The following is a 20,316-nucleotide window of genomic DNA, read 5'->3' as shown; positions in this document are numbered from 1 at the left end:
CACCTTTCTCACTCACTATGTATTAATAGACCTCCCTGCATTGAATCATATCTGTTATTAACCTCTGTCTCTCTTCCACAGCATGTCTTTATCCTGTCTTCCTTCTCTCACCCCAACCGGTCGCAGCAGATGGCCGCCCCTCCCTGAGCCTGGTTCTGCCGGAGGTTTCTTCCTGTTAAAAGGGAGTTTTTCCTTCCCACTGTCGCCAAAGTGCTTGCTCATAGGGGGTCATATGATTGTTGGGTTTTTCTCTGTATCTATGAAGCGCCTTGAGGCGACTTTTGTTGTGATTTGGCGCTATATAAATAAAATTGAATTGAATTGAATTGTCAGTTAAAGGAAACCTCAGTATGCCTGTTAAAAACATGAATTTGTAAAAAAAACAACAACAACAACAACAACACAACAAAAAAAAGTTTAAAAATTCCTTATCAGAACATGCATCAACATGTTCCCATTGACTACTACTAAAACTTTAAATAAATATCAAAATAATTAATTTATATATTTTTCTACAGATCAATTGAAAGTTGATTATCTATAAAATGACAATATTTATACACATCTTCCTATTTGCTTAAACTGTCATACCATACCATTGAAATCACAGATGAAACCGAGGAGAAGAAAACAAAAAACACTCAACTGTCAGCAACGTTGTGCTGCATTATTTGCTTCTCATTGTTCTCTGATTGTTAAAAATCAGTGTTTTTAGATACTTCTTTTAAATCTGAGAAGCAACTGACCGCAGTTGTAAAGACCAGATGTTAATCAGTTATGTGAAATCACCAAAACAAAATCACATCTTCTTCCAAAAGACCTTGAAAAATGTGTTCATGCCTTCATGCCTAGTTTGGACCACTGTAATCCTCTGTGTTTAGGTCTGAAACACTCTTCTCTTTATCGTTTGCAGTTAGTCCAAATTGCCGCTGTATGATCACATCACTCCACTTTTAGCAGGTTTACACAGGCTTCCTGTCCATTTTTCTACTGGTTTTAAGATTTTTCTTACTTTTAAAGTTTTAAATGGTGTCGTACCCAGCTATTTAACCAACCTGCTCAACTTATTTCTTCAGTTAATTACAGAAGAAAGTCTGGGCCAGAGGCCAGGAAGACATTTTGCTGGTAACTGCATTTGTGCCTGCATAAGCAACAGTTGATGAAAACTGGACATGTCAACAGGAAACATCTGGGGGGTGAGACGGTTGAAATAAACAGCCATGTATGGTAAAATGTTGCTGATAATGGAAATTTGTCTAACTGTCATTAACTGTAACTTATGCATGTTATATTCTTTGCTGACGCAGAAGGGGCTGAACCCTGACATATTAAAACCATTTTGAAGTGTGCTTTTTAGCGGAGATCTATGTTGATGTGTTACAGTGTACATCTTCCCACGCGTGTGTTTAATGAAATCATCGTTTGACTGAACTCATCTGGGCCAGTGTTGGTTTGTTCTTATCCTCAATATCCAAGAATCAGGACAACTGCTGCTTAATATTCATACTGCAGAATCTTTCAAATGTCATCTTAAAGCTGACTTTCATATCCTTTTAATTCAAGTTCAGTTTGAGGTTTTTTATGTTGGCGTCTTTTTCGGTTTTTTTATTGATCCTGGTTTTATCTTGATTGTTTTGTTTAATTAGTGGTCTTTAACCACTGGGACATCTCATGATTACGTTTTTAAAATAAATGACTGCAGTGTCTTCAATTCAAAACGGATTTAAAGGAGATATAAATGTCATGTGAAGGCTGTGTGCAGGCAGGATAGGACCCAAAGTGCAGACACTCACAGGCAGAAGGAGCACTCAAAAACAGCTTTAATGCTAACTCAAAAAGTAGCAAAACTGAAAATTCAAAATAAACTTATGCAATACAGAGTCCAAAAATGGCTGCGCAGAAGGCAGCGGTGGCGACGCAGTACAGGAGGCCGTCCATGACAGCGATGATGTCCAGCCAGTGTGGCCCCTAAAGTAGCCGGCGACGTTGAGTTGGCGGCCGTAAAAGAGCCAGGTGTACTGGACATGGATGTGCCATCCGAGCATGTTGTGGACCAGATGAGGCAGGACCAGACAGCGTGGAAGCTCCAGTTGGAGACTCAGGAGGTGGCTTAGCGGACTCAGAGCGGTCAGCGGACACAAGGTGCTGAAATCCTTCCTCGGACCCTTCAGCGATAATGGACGGCTGAAGCTGCTCCACAGGCCCCTCAGCGAAGACAGAGGACGGCTGAAGCGATCCCTCGAACCCTCCAGCAGAGACAGGAGACGGCGGAAGCGATCCCTTGAACAGGAGACGGCTGAGCGATCCCTCGGACCCTCCAGAGGAGGAAGGCAGCTGAAACTGTTCTCCTGAACTGCAGAGACAGACACAGGGCCAGCAGATGCAGAGACCTCTAGCTGAACAGGCAGCTGAGCAGATGACTGAGCTGGTGACTGAGTTAATAAGTGAGCTAATATTTGAGCTATGGATAGAAGTTTAAGATGATATAGTAATGGTGGATGATAATCAGGTAGCTGAGTGAATTCTCCTGAGCCTCCAGAACATGAGGAAAACGGCTGGACGGGCTCACCTGCTGGGTCCATGTAATGGCCGTGATCTTCTGTCATGTGAAAGCTGTTTGCAAGCAGGACAGGACCCAAAGTGCAGATACACGGCTGCAGCTTTAATGCTAACTCAAAAAGTAACAAAACTGAAAATGCAAAATAAACTTACGCAATACAGACAGTGAGAACACACAGCAGAGGATGAGGGTAGACTGCAACACAGACCAAAGAAAACACACAGAGGAAGCAATCAGGGAATGAGAGACAGGAGGGAAACACAGCTGGGACCAGGAGCGATTCTAGGATCAGAGCTTTGGAGGTGCTGAGCACCCAGAGAGCTGCCCAGCCAGGCAACATAAACTTTACTCGTCAAGATGAGACTTCTTCCCTGTCTCTGTCAGTCCCTGCATCCTTAAATGTCTCCAGTTGTCCCGAGTTCCCTCTGACTGTCTCCTTGATGTATTTAAACCCCTGTTCCTCCCTGTCTGTGTCGTCTGTTGTCTTCGTCTCCGTTATCAGTCATCATAATCTTACCATCTCTGTGCAAGTCTGCAAATTTCTTTATTAAATCATAAGATTCTTAAATTCATCAAGTCTCTCTGTGCCTGGGTCCTCGTCACAGAACATGACATCACTGTTTTGTGCATTTTAACACAATTTAATCCCCACATTTGTGAAAGAAAAGCAAAACACTTTTTTGAAAAGTCTGTAACAAAACCATCAAATCTGATAAAGGTTATTTAAATGCTGCAAAAGAAGAATTGATTGGAATAAAAAAATACACACCCTAACCTTAATTACTGGGGGAGAATAATGAATGATGCTCATAGTGAGTAAAAAGTAAACGGGCACTTGTCTGAGAGAATCATTTGTATAATAATCAACAAACTAAAATGTGAAATTCTTCTCCTCAGTTCAAAGACTCATCCAAAAATACACTCAGCTTGCTTTTAAATTCAAATTTGGTCTTGACAAACTCAAAGTTAATTTTGTTTGGTTTCTAACTTCAGAGATATACGCACACACAGAGCTACAGGGCAGTTGTTGCAGTAAAAGCCCATCAAACCTGACCTTGATTTTTCCACAGTGGGTGCCAGAGATTTCACACCACTGCCCGGGGACGCCCTTCCTGTTGGTTGGGACTCAGGTGCATTTAAGAGATGACAGCGACACCCTGGAGAAGCTGGCCCAGAGAAACCAACACGCTGTGACCTTCACGAGTGGAGAGAAACTGACTCGTAAGCTTAAGACTGTTGCACAAAGCCAGCGTACAGCTGGTAAATCCTAGCTGCCTTGATGTGCCCTTTCATTCATTTTTATTGCCCACACTCAATTGTCCAGTCAGATCTCCTAATGCAACCAGCCCCTCGTATACCTTTGCTGAGTGCTCACGCAGCTGAAGGAAAAGGTCAAAAGCTGGAGAAAATGTTAGCCGAATTGAATTGAATTGAATTGAACAGGCGAACCTAATAAAGTGGCTGCTGAATGTTTGTGGCGTGACTTAAGTGAACTGCACAGTAGTTGGTTACGCATTCTCAGATTGTCTTTGTCGTTATTATGATTTTCTCCATTTCATCAATTATTCAGATAAATCTTTCACACTTCATTTTTGTGTCTGAACACTTTTACTGTACATTAGGCCAATATTTTTGCAGTTCTCTGTCCAAGGTCAGGAAGTTTTCAATAAAATTAAAAAAAAAACATTTTACCTGTGTTATGAAAAATGCCTTAACCGCTTGAGAGCTGAGTTAAGAGTGGTGAGAATTACATTCCTGCTGTGAGATTTTCACAGCGACTGAGGAAGCAGGGCTGCAGATACCATCCACTGGGAGTCACCAGGATGGACAGAATTAGAAATGAGTATAATAGAGGGAGACAAAGTTAGAGAGGCAAGGATGAAGTGGTTTGGACATGTCCAGAGGAGGGATAGTGGATATATTGGGCAAAGGATGTTAAAGATAGAGCTGCCAGGCAGGAGATGGTCTTGGTTTTCTTTCTTAAAAGCAAAATTAAAACCTTATGTACACATTTCACAAAAATTAAGAGAAACTTTTATAGATCAAAAGCACTAAAATGTTTATACCTCATGCAATAAGGGAGGAAGGGAACTTGAATGCGTCACACTCCAGCAGGTGTGAACAGGTAGAACATAAGGTCAGTGTCACCATGGCAAACAAAGAACCTGAGCTCTGTAACAATGATTATAATTTAACCCAAAACCATGATCTAAATAATATCGATCGGTTTTCATTTCCTGAATGTTTTTTTTCTTTTCTTTTCTTTTTTTTTTTTTTTTACAAAATTCTTCCTACAAAGTATAAAAGAAAACAGAAAGTAAGTAAGTAAACAAAATGTAGATTAGATTCTGCGTTGTTGGTTTGATCCACGTGAGATAAAACTGGAATGAACTGAAATAGTTTCGTTTTTGAAAAGAGTGCAGAACAGGACCGACTGGATGATAAAACAGTAGCACACTCAGAAGATTTCCTAGGCAGCCTCTGAGTCACTATTATTACTGAGAGTATATTCTCAAGGCCAAACAACCTTCAGATCAGTGTTAAAATTCTGATGAATTGTGACAGCACGAGGACGCTGATGCTGGAATTATACTGAAAAGCTCCTGACTGACCCAGAGAAGATACTGAGGTAGGCCACAGCCCACAAATCTCCTCTGTGAATATATCAGGCAAGCATTTGTTTGTTTTGTATTATTTGAATTCTGCATATTGTATTTTATAACCAGTTACATCTTGTGTAGACATTTATCTAACACTGTGCAGTCAGTCATCAGTTTTTTACTGACACAAGAAGAGTTAGAGAAGAGAGGGAGACTTAAGTTAACTGGAAACCCAAAATCTTTACAAGCTTGTTTGATCTTTTTTTTTCATATGCTTTACAATCATTTTACTTACTAGTAAAATGTATTTAAAACTAGCAATAAATTCAATGACCTCTCATTTAATGTTGTGTTTTGTTGTTTTATGTTATTTGTTAGAACAGAAGTAATGCTAACTCCCAAAAGGTTGATTCTGTTCATCTGGACGTAGAAACGTTTCATCACTCATCCAGCTGACTTCTTCAGTCTCAGCTGACTGCAGGTTTCCCCAAACCTTATTAACAGTACATTTACACAGTGACTGAAACTAGCACCACTGAATGACCAATGGGCTGTGAGGTCAGTTCCTTGATCATTAATATGCAAATTCTCATGAACATTGATCAACAACTACTGATGAAAGCCCACTGATCAATGGCCATGAGTACCATTCACGGAGAATTGCTGCAATCACAGCATTGTAAGATGAAGAAAAATGTAGCCTCCCCATGATGAGGATTTACACATTCTGGACAGGGAGGAACGCTGGTATGAGCAGGGGGTCAAGGAGGCCATTTACATGAATCTCTGAATCGAGGAGGGGGCCTAATAAGCGGAAGCGAATGGATGGATGGATGGATAGAGAATATTAACTCAAATAGGACTAGAGCGTTAAGTCTAGTGATTTAACTTGGGTTACTCACATCTTGAGACTGTTGCAGAAACCCAGAGTACCCAGAGAGTAAATAAGTCAATGGATAAGATAAGTCAAAACTAATGTCGATCACAGAGGACATAAATGAAAAGGCTGTTATTTTCGGGAGGATATGACAAACTAATCTTCTGCTTGCTGTTGACACTGTTTCGGTGAATCGCTCAACAGCGACATCTGCTCAGTTTAAAAAGTAATTGCAGGAAACCTGGAGACAGACTGAAGTTCGTTCACTTTGACATGTGGACAGCAAACGAGTGATGAGTAATCCTGTTTAGTTAACCAAGTGATGATAGAGTTCTAACTGGACAAAATAGAATAACACTGAGCAGAACAAAAATAATAGGAATGACTAATACGTGCTTGTAAAAGTGGGAGTTCATGTGTATCTGTGTGTGAGGGGAGAAGACAGGCTTTACGGTTTATTATTAATAATAAAGAAGACGAAGTTTGTGTCGCATTTTGCGGCCAAGGTGACATCCTACAGATATCGCTGGAATTCATTCATGACGAGTGAAACCCGTAAACACACAAACGGCACTGTTAACACGCTCCTATCGTCCTCCTAGCTTCAGTCACGTGATTTTTCTTAAAGCCATACACGCACCAGTGCGAGGTCTGTGTTTGACACATGCACCGATGCTTCGGTATTGTTTGATCCATCACTGTCGAGTCGAGGCGAGTCGCGCCGAGCCGAGTAAGTGCTAGTGGAAAAGAGGTGTTATTTCCTCATATTGTCCTTTTTATTCCTTTAATTCTGTGTCTTCCTTCTCCTCAGATGAAAGACATTAAATGTGTGGTGGTGGGTGACTATGAAGCAGGAAAGACCTGCCTGCTCAATTCCTACACAACTGACGAGCTTCCCTGTGGAGATTTCCCCACGGTGAGTATCCGAAAACAGCACAGAGTCAAGTGGCTTCCATTCACCAGCTGTGAAACGGCTCAAAAGCCAGCTTGTTATTAACTTAAGAGTGTTCTCTGGAATACTCGGTGCTTGGCTCCATCCTGTCACACAGGAAGTGGTAAATGGTTGTAACAATCTAATCTCTGCAGGTAGAAGAGTGAAAGCAAGGCTCTGTGCAGTCATTGTAATGCTGACAAAGGGCTGGACTGGGGATCATTTCTGTTGATTGACGGATATAATACTGTTGACAATAACTTAAAGTTACACTTTCGCTATTAGCAATGGCTCATGGTCAGAGTAGCCATTGGTTTTACCTGAAATCTCCCCCTTCCTAATTGTCCCTCCATCTATTTTCTTAACACATGAATTTCATCTTCCTCTGTCTCTTCCTCACTTCTCCACAGCTGGTGCTAGCAGCAGCAGCAGCCTCCTGTGACTGTGAGGTCTGTTTTCTAGTTGTTACTGGTAATAATGTTCATCAGCACCCTGACAGCCAACATTGTCCCAGCGCACAGGTGGGCGAAGGGACAGTGTTGTGCCAAAAAGTGATCGCCTGCCAAAAACTGATTTCCAATGTTTCCGTGTGTTTTTTATGTGTAATATCTTTACGTATGTTGGTAAATAGAGTTCGGTGAACAGAGTTTACAAAGGGGTTATATATACAATTTAAAAATTACCTGTTTTTTAAGTATCTTTATAACTCTGTGTTATTGTACTTACATTATAACCAATTCAGTCCTTTTTGTCCACTTAAAATATGTTTACAGAACTAATATTTGTTGCACTTTCTGCTGTCGTCTTGGCCAGATTACTCTTACAAAAGACATTTTTAATGTCAACAAGATTTTTTTAACTGCATAAATAAAGGATATATAACAATCACTGCCAAAAACTGATCGTGGCTTCTACCTTGTTACAGGAATGTTGTTTGTGGCTCAAGATGACTTGATATCATTCATGTGGGATACGTTTGACATATGTTTCACATATTATAGACCAACAAGTTATTTATAGCAGTTTAAATACGAGCAATCTGTTTTTGGCAAATACCAGAAATCAGTTTTTGGCAGACAATCACTTTTTGGCACAACACCGCTCGCATTAGGAGATTTGATTGGGCAATCCAGTGTCAGCAATGGAAATGAACGAATGGGTGAATAGGTCAGTCTGTGTTTTGTTCTGTGTCCTGTGTTTAGTTTAACTTCCATCAAGGTTCACTGTGTGGTGGACGGGAATGGGACCAAAAGTGAAGGACACTGAAGATATAAAACTCAAAAACCTGTTTTATTATTTATAAGCGCTTACAAAAATGCACCAAAAAGGCAGGTCAGGGGTGCCGGTTTAGATCACTGGGATGAGCAGGTGACCATGTGCTGAGTGGCAGGAAGTGGCCAGCCTGGGTTGGAGTCTGACCCACAGCTCTTTGGTGCATTTCTTTCTTTTCTCTTTGTCGCTCTGTACTGAAAGGGCCAAAAAGATTTATTTTTTATTTTTTTATATTTTAAAGCAAAAAATGCTTCTTAGAAAATGCGTGACAAGGGAGGACGAAACAAAGAACAGAAACAAAATGAGGGGTTAAATACACAAGAGGAGATGAGGGCAGAGTGGAGACGCCTCGGGCAAAACTGAACATAACGCACATGAGACGAAAGACTATCAAAATAAAACGAGATGTTATCGAACACGGAAACAGAAGAACGCAAAGACAGAAGGGAAACCAACACGGAGAGAAGACTGACATCATACATGAGACACAAAACACAGAGATGAAACTAGGACAGACTGGAAGAGAAAGGAAACTGTTGTCATCTGAAGACCATAGAAAACAAAACTGAAAAGCACTAGGAAATAATATAATACTCACAAGCACGAAGCAGAGCTTGAACACAGATCACATCTTAAATCCAAAAGAATAAATCATGAGCACACAAAAACTCAAGACACTGGGTCAAAGATGCAGGACCATGACGACTTCCTCCCAAATCATGATGTTAGTTTCCCTCAGCTGTGTTCCTACTTGTTTCCTCTCCCCTCGTTATCTTGTAAGTATTTTTTGTCTCCCCCTGTCCTTTGTCACGTCCTCATTCATGGTCCTGTGTCTCCCTGCTCCGTGTTTCAGAGTTTTCAGTTTCCCCTTTCCTGCCCTGCTTCTGTGTTGGCCTTTTGTATTCTGTTAAAACAGCAGCACTAAAGCTCGTTTTCCATTAGTACCTATTTGGATCGGCTCGACACGGCACAACTCGGCTCGTTTTCCATTACAGTGGAGTACCACCTAATGCGCGTGGGGTTATTAAAGCAGCGCGGCCAAGAGTCTCACGATGTGATTAGTATGCGACACGAACGCCACAACAAAGGCGGACGTCGAGGCAACGATCTACCTGCCGCACAGTCTGTGGCTTTTTTTCAGACTCGAGAACCACAATGTTGTTTTTTGGTGACATGAAGTCTTCTGACGTCACATTTTCGGGTCGCCTTGGATCGCTCAAAACCCCATGGAGTAGGTATTTAAAAAGTAGCTGGTACCAGGTACTATGACCTACAGGAAAAACCCTGAAAACACAAGTAGGTACTAATGGAAAAGGGGCTTAAGAATGATTTTGAGTTCTTTCCTGCTTCCTTCCTGCCACACAGCCGTACCTGGACAAAAACAAACACGGTGTTCACCTTACGGCTCTTCACCTAAATTGTGCTCAGTGTCAAGGTCACATTCGTTTCCTGGGCAATAACCTGTGAATTGTGATGGACTGTGACCTGGATGAGCTACTACATCACTGCCACTCTTAATTGCTTATTGTCTCATTGATTGTATAAATATTAACCATCTTGTTCCTGCCTATATTTTCCTGTTGTTATTAACTATCTAACAACTCGTTGTCAGTGCTGTAGTTGTATCTTAAACAAAGGAGCTTGCAAAGAAAAGCGTCTGGACTTCTTTAAGTTGCTTGAAGACGTTTCACCTCTCATTCGAGAAGCTTCTTCAGTTCTGAACTGAACTGAAGAAGCTTCTCGGATGAGAGGTGAAACGTCTTCAAGCAACTTAAAGAAGTCCAGACGCTTTTCTTTGCAAGCTCCTTTGACTACAATGACCTGGATGACTGAGAACCTTCACAGACATATTGTATCTTAAACCTTTAAGTCATCAGGCCTTAAGTTGAATAACCAGAGTGTCCTCTCTAATCTCCCAGCTGTGCCCTGCATACTTTCTTTAATCTTTGCTTTGTGTTGAGCTGTTTCATGCCAGTGCTGGCTCTTGTGGTGGTGTTTCCTGTCACTCATCTAACAAATAACCACCGCAGTAAGAAAACAGGTCACCTGTAACATTGTTTTTCCAGAGTATTTCTGACTCTTGTTTCACGCCATAACTAAAACATAGCATACAGTTGAGAATGAGTACATATATATACATTTAAAAACATGCTCTAGGGCAGTGGTTCTTAACCTGGGTTCGATCGAACCCTAGGGGTTCGGTGAGTCGGTCTCAGGGGTTCGGCAGAGCCTCCACCGTGACATGCACGGCTCATGTTGTGCACCAATAAAAAACATATCTATGTCTTGAATTTGAAAAAAATCATATTTTATTTTTCACTAAAGAGGGGTTCAGTGAATGCACATATGAAACTGGTGGGGTTCGGTACCTCCAACAAGGTTAAGAACCACTGCTCTAGGGTATACGTCTGTTTTCCTCCAGTTCTTTTCGATGCGCCTGCAGGATAACCAAAAATGTGGATGACAAATTGAAATGCCCTAAAACTAGAAGTGCTACCATTTGGAAGTCGAAGCCAGAATCACAGTACTGTACTCTGGTTTCTGTGCTTGTTTTTTTAGTTTTAGTAACCATAATAAGTGAAAATTGTCGCCCCAGACAAACCCGTTTGATCTGCTGGCAGTTGTCTTGAAAACAAGATGATCACGATCAAAGGATTGGTCACTGGAATTCATTTTACTGCAAAGCTTTTGTTTTGGTAACACAAAACATCTCTTTAGTTTACAGTGGTGCGTTTTTACCTCTCACTAAAAATTCTAACTCACTCGATGTTCAGTTCAGTTCCCACCAAAACCACTAAAGGAAGTAGCAGTCAGAACATTTAGTCTGTGTGTGACCACGATGTTGGCATGTGACCAATGTATAATTTACTTCATGTCTATTGCTATCATATTTTTATGCCATCGCCTTCTGATGGGTTGCCCTACGCAGACAGAAGTTTTGAGCACAGGCAGAAGGTTTCCTTTTCTTTTTTGCAAATGGTATAGTTTGGGCTGGAGCCGGTGACCTTGAAACCTCCTTCAGTAGATCTGTGATAGATCTGATCATGCATCGAGTTCTCCTTTAGTCAGCTTGTCACCCACTATGTGTTTTTGCACCACTCTGCATTTAACCTCTTAAGCACCCACACATAACTGTAAATGTGATCTCCTCCCTTTTGCCCCCGTATCTGGGGACATGGGTGCTTAAGAGGGTAATCGATAGTTATTATTAATCTCTGCATCCCACTGAGCCTGGTTCCGCCTGAGGTTTCTACCTATTTAAACAGAGTATTTCCTTCCCAGTGCCTCCAAAGCTCTTGCTCATAGGTCATCAGATTTTGTTTTTTTTGTTTTGTTTTTTTTGGTAGTGGGTTCAGTTTTCTCTGTAGTGTTGCAGGGCCTCTTGCAGTATAAAGTGCAGTGATGATGTGATGAAGCCCTGTGAATGTGTCAAATCTTTCTCCTAGAGCAGGGCTGTCCAACTCCAGTCCTCGAGAGCTACCATCCTGCAGCTTTTAGATGCATCTTTGTTCTGACACACCTGAATCAGATGAATGGCTTGTTATCAGGCCTTTGCCAAACTTGATGGCAAAGGCCATGAATCCAACCGTTTGTTTCATCTGTGTTGGAGTAGGGATGGATCTAAAAGGTGCAGGACAATAGCTCTCGAGGACTGGGATTGGGCACCCCGTCACACCATTCAACGGCTTATTTGGAAGTACTGACATCTACTGCGCATTTGTTGTACAGCAGCCCTGCCGTGATAATACATTAATTTATTTATTTATTTAGAAAGAGGGGCAATACATATTAATGAATATTTTAACAAATAGCCTTGGGCTAATTTCCATCTGCAGACTCTCTGGCAGGTTGGTGTTAAACACAAGTTAATAATAACATACAGAGACAATATTTACAGGTCATGTGACAAGGACAAAAACAGTCATCACATTATACTAGAACAAACAATGACAAGAAGAGTGGACAACAGAGGACAATATAGGTGACAATAACGGAAACACATCAATTATATTGCACAAACCCCAGTATTACACATGCCCTGACTGTCCTGAGATTGCACTGACCCATTACACTAATAGTTTTTTCCCTTTTTGTAATACACTAACTCTTTTTCACGGTCAATATAAAGCATGATTATATAACATGATCACATGTTTGTGTGCCCCTCAGCCGCCCTTTTAAGTGATTCTAAAAGATGGGGAGACTTGTACTTTCCCTCACTGACAGTGGAAGACTATTCCAGAAGCTCGCTCCCTGATAATACAGAGCATCTGTGAAAAGGTGGTCCGTCTAAATGTCACTTCACAATCACCTCTAACAGTGGCTCGAGTCTGTCGAGACCTGGCAACACTGCTAGACTTTTGTTTAATAAAATTACTCATTGGTGGAGGCGCCAGACCATGTATAACTTTGTATATTAGACAGGCAGATTTAAATCATTTGAAATTAGTCAAATTTTGAAACTTGTATTTATCTAAAATTTGACAATGGTGATATGAAAAAGGTTTCTTATCTAATATTTTCAATGCTCTTTTGTAGCACACTTCGATTGGCCCAATAGCAGCAAAGCTCGTATAGGACCAACTTGTAATACAGTATTCAATATGAGCCAGTATCATAGAGCGCAGGAATGTAATCGCTGCTGTCTGTTAATGATGTGCGAATATGTTCTGTGTATTAACATTTACAGTTTTCACTACATATGGTCTACATAACAGTTGATATATAAACGTATTGATGTATCAATTGCAGAATACCCGTATGAGGTCCTGTATAATATAAATATATACATGCACACTCACCCCTCACTAACCATCCTCTTTGAGACTGATTTAAGACTTAAGACTTGAACAGAAGAGCAGGTATAACGTAACAGCTATAGCTTTGAATTTAGAGCATCTGCTGGGGATCAGTACGAGCCGGAGTGCTGCCAAGCTTGTTATACAGAGGGAGTACCCTGCTGCTCCCTCTCGACAGCTCACACGATATGCTCAGTTGTTATAGTGACTTTGTGCTAAAGACCTGGCAGGTTGCAGACCACTGAGTATCTGATCCAACACTGCTCAAGATCTACTTACAGTTCTGTGAAAACGAAAGGTCAGGGATTCAATCTCTGGCTCCTCTAGTTCATGGGTGTCCTTTGTCAAGATGATGAACCTCCAACTCGTTGACGCAGTTATGTGAGTGTGTGGAACGTATGAGCACCTTTTAAGGTTTAATAAGAGTGGGAAACTTTTCGTGTATTTATGGCACTTAAACAAAACTTGGTCAGATTTCATCAATTTCTTCTGTCAGCATCCACAAACATGTTTTGTTTCAGCAGTGTTATCTTTGTACATTTGCATGTTAAACACTGGAACTACGTGGCTTTGGTTCAGCTCCACAGACTAACTGAGACAACACTCGTTCAGAGGTTTAACTAGTCCAGAAGTCTACTTCTAGTTTTGTTTGGAGTACATCTGCAATCAAAGTTTTTCACAGGTTTACTGTCTTTTTCTTTCTGTTTCCTCACTCCTTGCCTTCTGTCCCCCCCAGTCGTTTACTACCTGTGTGAAGACAGTGAAGATCAATGACGAGGAGTACAGTCTGCAACTGTGTGACACTTCAGGTAAAAAATACACATAAACTGAAACAAAACAGATACTAATAGCAACAGCTGTAGCATATTTATAGTAGTAGCAGTATTTCCTGTAATGTTCGGAGCTGCTGGTGATGGATACGATCCTATAGCAATTTGAAATCTTGCTACACTGTCCTTATGAAGTTCCTTATGAAATCTTTATTTTTGGGCTGCGGCACTTATGAAACACGAACAGTTATCTGGCAACAGCTGTCAATCAAAGCATCCATGCCACTGGCTTAAAGCCTCACCGTATCTTGATGGGTGATTTAGAAAAACATTACCCACCATACAGTTTCTATGAGGGAATAAATCAGTCCATAGAGGACAAAACCGTGTTTTGTATCAGGTTGAGAATGTAATTATTTCTGCTGTAAAGTTTTAGCCCCAAGTGGATATTAAAGGAACTGCAGTGTTTCTTTTTTCACTTCAACACCAGCTTCATTTTTCAGCCCCGGAGATAACTGATTAAATTTGCCTTGCTTTGGTTGCACTGTTTGTTGCTGATCTTTTTCGTGTGTGTCTGCCTCTGCAGGTCAGGAGAACTACAAAAGCATACGACTTAACACGTACACTGGCACCGACGTCTTCCTTGTCTGTTTCTCTGTCGTATCGCCCTCAACCTTTGAGAACGTCACAGACAAGGTTCGTTTAGATGGTTTGTGTTTTGTTTCTAATTTGATGCTCATGTCCTTCACTTTAATTACTTCCATAACTAAAAATATAATGAGCCAAACTCTAAGGATAAACACACACAGAGCAGAGATCGTTAGGGTTGCAGTGAAACTGCATCAAACCTTTAGCTTGTCTTTTTACAGTGGGTGCCAGAGATTTTACGCGTCTCTCCAAAGACGCCATTCCTGCTGGTTGGGACTCAGGTGGATCTGAGAGATAACGAGAACACCCTGGAACAAGCCCTGACCTTTGAGAGTGGCGAGGAACTGGCTCTTGAGCTGAAGGCCGTTAAATACATGGAGTGTTCGGCTCGGACTCAGGTACAGAGAGAGAAAAATAAGTCTGCTGGTGGGATTCTCTGTTGAGAAAGAAGCCTTGGTATCTATACGTTTTGGGCAATAAGAATAAAAGAAATATGAACATCATCATTACTCACAGAGTCACAGGAAATCTTTACACTTAATAAAAAGGCATCAAAAGCCATTTGTCAAAACCTAGTGAAAGTAAAAAATAACTACAAAACATCTCAGGTTGAAGTCCTGGTTACATACTCCTGATACATCTAAAACAAACACCACCACGGGGGGTCGTGGTTTGGTCCCGCCTTCGCCATTGTGGTTGATGTGGAGGTAGGGACGGGCTTAGGGGGTCTGGAGAATCCCTGGAGGGCTTAACCCAGGGGTTGTGGTCATAACCTGGTTAGTGCCCCCCCTCAGTCTGTGTATTCAACCCCACCTCTGGCGCCGGTGCCCACCTCTCAATTTTAAATCCATGTAGACATTGAGGGTTCTTGGGAGGGGCCGTGCTAACACCTGCTGCTCTCTGGCAGCAGCACCATGCTCTCCCGTGTTTTAAATGCACCTTAGAACAACACGCAGCAACACTACACATGAGCGAGAGGAGGGAGGTTTGGGGTCTTCACACACCCCCTGTTCTCTGCTGGCCATCGGGGCGGGGGGGCTGGGAGGAAGTGTTGGCCGTCCGATTGGGATCTGGGATGCGGGGCCTCCCTGCTGCTGCGGAGCCTGGGGCGGTCTGCTTGCCTCCCCCCGGGGGAAAGGGTAACATCTCCTGGGTCTAGGTGCCGTTTCCACCTCTAGGGGCGAGGGCACCTGGACCTGGGGTATAGAGTTTGTTTGGGGAGTGTGATTGTGTGTACAGTGTCCATGTATGTCTATCCCTACGTTGGGTGAGTGCTAAGTATTTGTATATGTGTGCATGAGGGTGGGAATGCATGTTTGTGTCTGTGTGTGCCTGTTTGTCTGTGTCTATATGTCAGGTCGGGTCTTACACTCCACCTCTCTGGGAACTCCCAGGTCCTCCAAAATATGGAGGCCTATCTCCCCTCACCACACTCCCTGCTGGTAACTGATGCCCTCAGGGGTCGGTGCGTTGGTGGTTCTTGGTGTCCGGGGCTGGGCGCTCAGGTATGTACCAGTTCACTCCCAGTGACTACTTGGTGGGGCCTGGCGCCTGTTGCTCGGTCAGGCCTCTTCCGGGGCGAAGGGGGCCCTCGGGCCTCCGGCCTCTGGGCCTGCGGCTCGGTTCACTCTGGCACAGCTGGCTGCCGGCAGAGCCGGCGGGCACGCCACTGCAGCCCCCTCTGGCTTCTGCTCCATGGCTACTGGGTGACCCCTCATCTGGGGCTCTCCTCAGCTCATCCCAGGAGGGTGGCACGGATGCCCCTCCGGTGGTTCTCCTTGGGCTCTCGCACTCTGGGGCCTCTGGATGTCTGGGGCCTGGATCTCCTCCATGCCTGCTTCATGCCCTGGGGGACGGGGCTATGGCTCTCTACATCCTCTTGCAGACCATTACATGTGGAAACCATTTGAATACAAGCGCGCTGATCCACACAGGTGTGCACACGGGTGTTCACTGTTCATAGACATAAACTACACCTTTATTGGCTGCTACTTCCAAGCACATTGTGCGCTGTCGGTCCTGCTTGCTGCACAACAACATTCAATATTTAGTATTTACTGCTGTTTACACTTAGCTAGATTAACGTGATGGTGTTGTGTTTAGTATGTTGCTCTGTTTTTATTTTGCTTGTTTTCTCTTCTTTCTCTCTCAACAGGTGATCCAGGAGATTTTTTTCTCTTCTTTCTCTTTTTAAGTTTCCTTTCTCACTGTCCCTCTTCCCTTCTGTTTTTCTTTTCCTTCATCTTTTTTTCTCCCTTTCCTATCCCTCAGTCATGTCTGTCCCGTCTGTAACAACTGAAAATAAAATAAAATAAATAATAACAACAAAGGTCGATCAAAAGGACCAATACGGCAAGGCCGTGATGATCCATTTGGCAAAGTAAATCCATTGGGTCTCCTTGTTGGCCTTCAGACAACAATTCTGACGGCTAAAGAACCAAATGGGACAGGCAAAAAAACCCAAAAAAACATCGGGGCGATCGTGGCTCAAGAGTTGGGAGTTCGCCTTGTAATCGGAAGATTGCCGGTTCGAGCCCCGGCTTGGGCAGTCTCGGTCGTTGTGTCCTTGGGCAAGACACTTCACCCGTTGCCTACTGGTGGTGGTCAGAGGGCCTGGTGGCGCCAGTGTCCGGCAGCCTCGCCTCTGTCAGTGCGCCCCAGGGCGGCTGTGGCTACAATGTAGCTGCCATCACCAGTGTGTGAATGGGTGGGTGACTGGTTGTGTAAAGCCCTTTGGGGTCCTTAGGGACTAGTAAAGCGCTACACAAATACAGGCCATTTACCAGTCACCACATGGAGGCTCAACATGCACCCGTTTTACGACATCTACCAACTTAAAACAGAATAGATCAGCAAAGCATGGTGAATTTACTGACCATAATGTTTAAAATTGCAACATAAACTAAATAATTAAGATAAAAAATTACAAATCACAAAAATTAAAGATCATAACAAAATTTTTAAGTATGGCTCAACATATTTGAGTAAAATACTGGCCTGAGTGCTCTATGACTCTAATACCTGCAGCACCTCACCCAGAAGGCTTCGGCATCCCCTCTCTGTGGGTGAGCCCAGACCCTACAGGGGAAGCTCATTTCCACTGCTTGTATCTGCAGCCACTGCCCTACAAATCAGTCTGCCAACCTCCTGCTCCACTCTCGCCTCACACCTGTTCTTAGGCAGCAGCTCCTCTCCCATTTCTAACTGAGAACCGTGGCCTTAGTTGCGAGCTGCAGTTCATCACGCAGTGAAGCCAAAATAACCAAAGCATCCTCAGCAGAGAAAGAGGAAACCCTCTGTGCCTAAAAATTAATAACAATTATGAACAGAACCTTTCTCAGAGTGACACTAAAAAACTAGTTCATGCATGTATTACTTCTAGGCTAGACTACAGTAATTCGTTACTATCAGGATGTCCTGAAAACTCCCTGAGAAGGCTTCAGTACTCTTGCTGCAGGGACTAGAAAGAGAGCAGATTTCTCCTGTATTGGCTTCCCTTCATTGGCTTCCTGTTAAATCCAGAATTGAATTCAAAATCCTGCTCCTCACATACAAGGTCTTAAATAATCAGGCCCCATCTTATCTTAATGACCTTGTAGTACCATATCACCCTATTAGAGCACTTCGCTCTCGCTCTGCAGGCCTACTTGTTGTTCCTAGAGTATTTAAAAGTAGAATGGGAGGCAGAGCCTTCAGTTTTCAGGCCCCTCTTCTGTGGAACCAGCTTCCAGTTTGGATTCAGGAGACAGACACTATCTCTACTTTTAAGATTAGGCTTCAAACTTTCCTTTTATTAAAGCATATAGTTAGTGCTGGATCAGGTGACCTTGAATCCCCCCTTAGTTATACTACAATAAGTCAAGGGTGCTGGGGGATTCCCATGATGCATTTAGTGTTTCTTCTTCACTCACTATGGGTTTATATGCCTCTCTGGATTGAATCATTAGTTATTATTAATCTCTGGTTCTCTTTCACAGCATGTCTTTTATCCTGTCTTCCTTCTCTCACCCCAATTGGCCACAGCAGATGGCCCCGCCCCTCCCTGACCCTGGTTCTGCTGAAGGTTTCTTCCTGTTAAGAGGGAGTTTTTCCTTCTATCATCAAAGTGCTTGCTCATAGGGGGTCATATGACTGTTGGGGTTTTCTTTGTATTCTATGTGCTTTGTATTTCTCTGTTTTCTTTGTATTATTGTCAGGTCTCTACCTTACGATATAAAACTGCCACGCACCTTTGAATATGTTCAGAGGATAAATACTTGATGCAGTGTGTTCAAGGACCAGGATAAAAACTGCCTTTCTCTTCCTGAATCTGAGGTTTGACCAGTGCCTTTCAAGGAAGGAACAGTCTGTGGCAAACAGGGGAGCCACCTCCCCAGTGCGCCAGCACAGAGGCGCTGTACTCAACTTCCATGCAATGTTTCAGAGGCACATCAGCAGGACTGCAGAGACCATCATGATTTCTCACATCTTAGATTTTTCCTTGTAGAGTATCAAAATAAACAGTTTATATTCACAATATTTCCTGTTTATCTTAATACTCTGCTAGGAAATAGATCTTTATTTTGATCTGATAACTCCTCCACCTCTTTCTGAAGTAGAAATCTTTTTTTCCTCTTGTTAAATTTGAGTCTCTCTTTCTGTCTTGTTTCCAGGAAGGAGTGAGGGAGGTGTTTGAAGAGGCCATCCTGGCAACTCGAAATCCTACAGATAAAAAATCCACTTACTTCTGTGTTCTGCTATAAACGGAAAAGTAGAAGGAGAAGTAGAAGAGGAAAAGAGGGTTTAGGAGGAAGAAGGGGAGGTGGACCCGGAATCATTAGCCCATATGAGTGTTCACCCATAATGGCATAGGCTGGAGTCTGTGAATCGACATCATAATTTATTAATTAATTTTAAATTAAAAATGTTTTACATTTTAAAATAGATGTGTGGGGGGTTTAAGTTAGGAAGAGAATTAAACAGTTTTACAGCAGTAATCTTTTGCCTGCTATGGACCGTTTTCCCTCCTCCATTTGGGATGGAGGCTGCACAGCATCCTGGTGAGGCCGAAGAATTGCTGCTTTTCTGGATACTGTGACAATGTTGAACTGTGCTAAACTTCCACATCTCTAAAAGCACAATATACATTTTAAATGATTTAATAGGTAGTATATTTATTTACTTGTTTATTTCATATATAAATGATTATATTTTTAGTTGGCTGTTTACTATTTTTGATTGTTAGTCAGAGAACTGAGTAACTGCACTGTCGTGTTTTCTTTGTGGTGAATGACAATAAAGAATCCTTGAATCCTTTAAACTGCACATTGTAAAGCTTCTCTTAAATTATCTGAATTCATTTCCTGATTAGAGCTAAACATTTAAAAGTGCTTAATACATTTGACACATTTAATACTCGATACATGAGAGAGCACACATCCCTGCTTTGTCTCTGGGAGCTGTTAAATCAGGGTTCTTGAACTTTTTCCTCCCTAAATAAAAGTCAGGCTTTCTCCTTTCTGACCAACAGACTGAGAGTTCATTTGGCCTAGAGCTTTGATCATCATGTATTTTTCATCACTGTGTCATTACATTTTCTTTTATTAAAAATGAAAAAGGTTATTTTTTTAAAGTTCCTCTCTAATAATGTCTGAATTCATTTACTGATTATAAGTAAACATTTGAAATGTGTTTAATTCAATCTGCAGATCAAATGCTCCCTACATGAGAGTGGACACGTGGTTTACGTCTGCAGAGCAGATGCAGTGTCCACTCACAGAACTCTAGGGGGAGCTGCTCCACAGGTTTTCAGTGGGCCCTGGTGGATCTGGTATGTAAATGACCTGGGTTCATTTTGATTGGCAGACTAAAATGGATCCT

At 42.3% G+C, this 20,316-nt stretch overlaps 1 protein-coding gene across 1 annotated transcript; it reads left to right on the top strand.

The window, feature by feature from the left end:
* Positions 1-6,513: 6,513 nt before the first annotated feature.
* LOC146363505 (cell division control protein 42 homolog) lies at positions 6,514-19,963 on the top strand. The gene is made up of 6 exons (XM_084920227.1): positions 6,514-6,767; positions 6,849-6,953; positions 13,776-13,848; positions 14,396-14,505; positions 14,679-14,855; positions 19,110-19,963. The coding sequence occupies exons 2-6, from the start codon at positions 6,849-6,851 to the stop codon at positions 19,197-19,199; spliced, it is 555 nt and encodes a 184-aa protein (XP_084776353.1). The 5' UTR covers positions 6,514-6,767; the 3' UTR covers positions 19,200-19,963.
* The last annotated feature ends 353 nt before the right edge of the window (positions 19,964-20,316 follow it).

The sequence above is a fragment of the Perissodus microlepis genome, chromosome 22 (genome assembly GCF_051167445.1).
Source record: "Perissodus microlepis isolate ML-2025 ecotype Zambia chromosome 22, ASM5116744v1, whole genome shotgun sequence".
Lineage (NCBI taxonomy): Eukaryota > Metazoa > Chordata > Actinopteri > Cichliformes > Cichlidae > Perissodus > Perissodus microlepis.
Note: the sequence above shows the minus strand (reverse complement) of the source record. Positions and strands in the feature narration are given on the sequence as shown.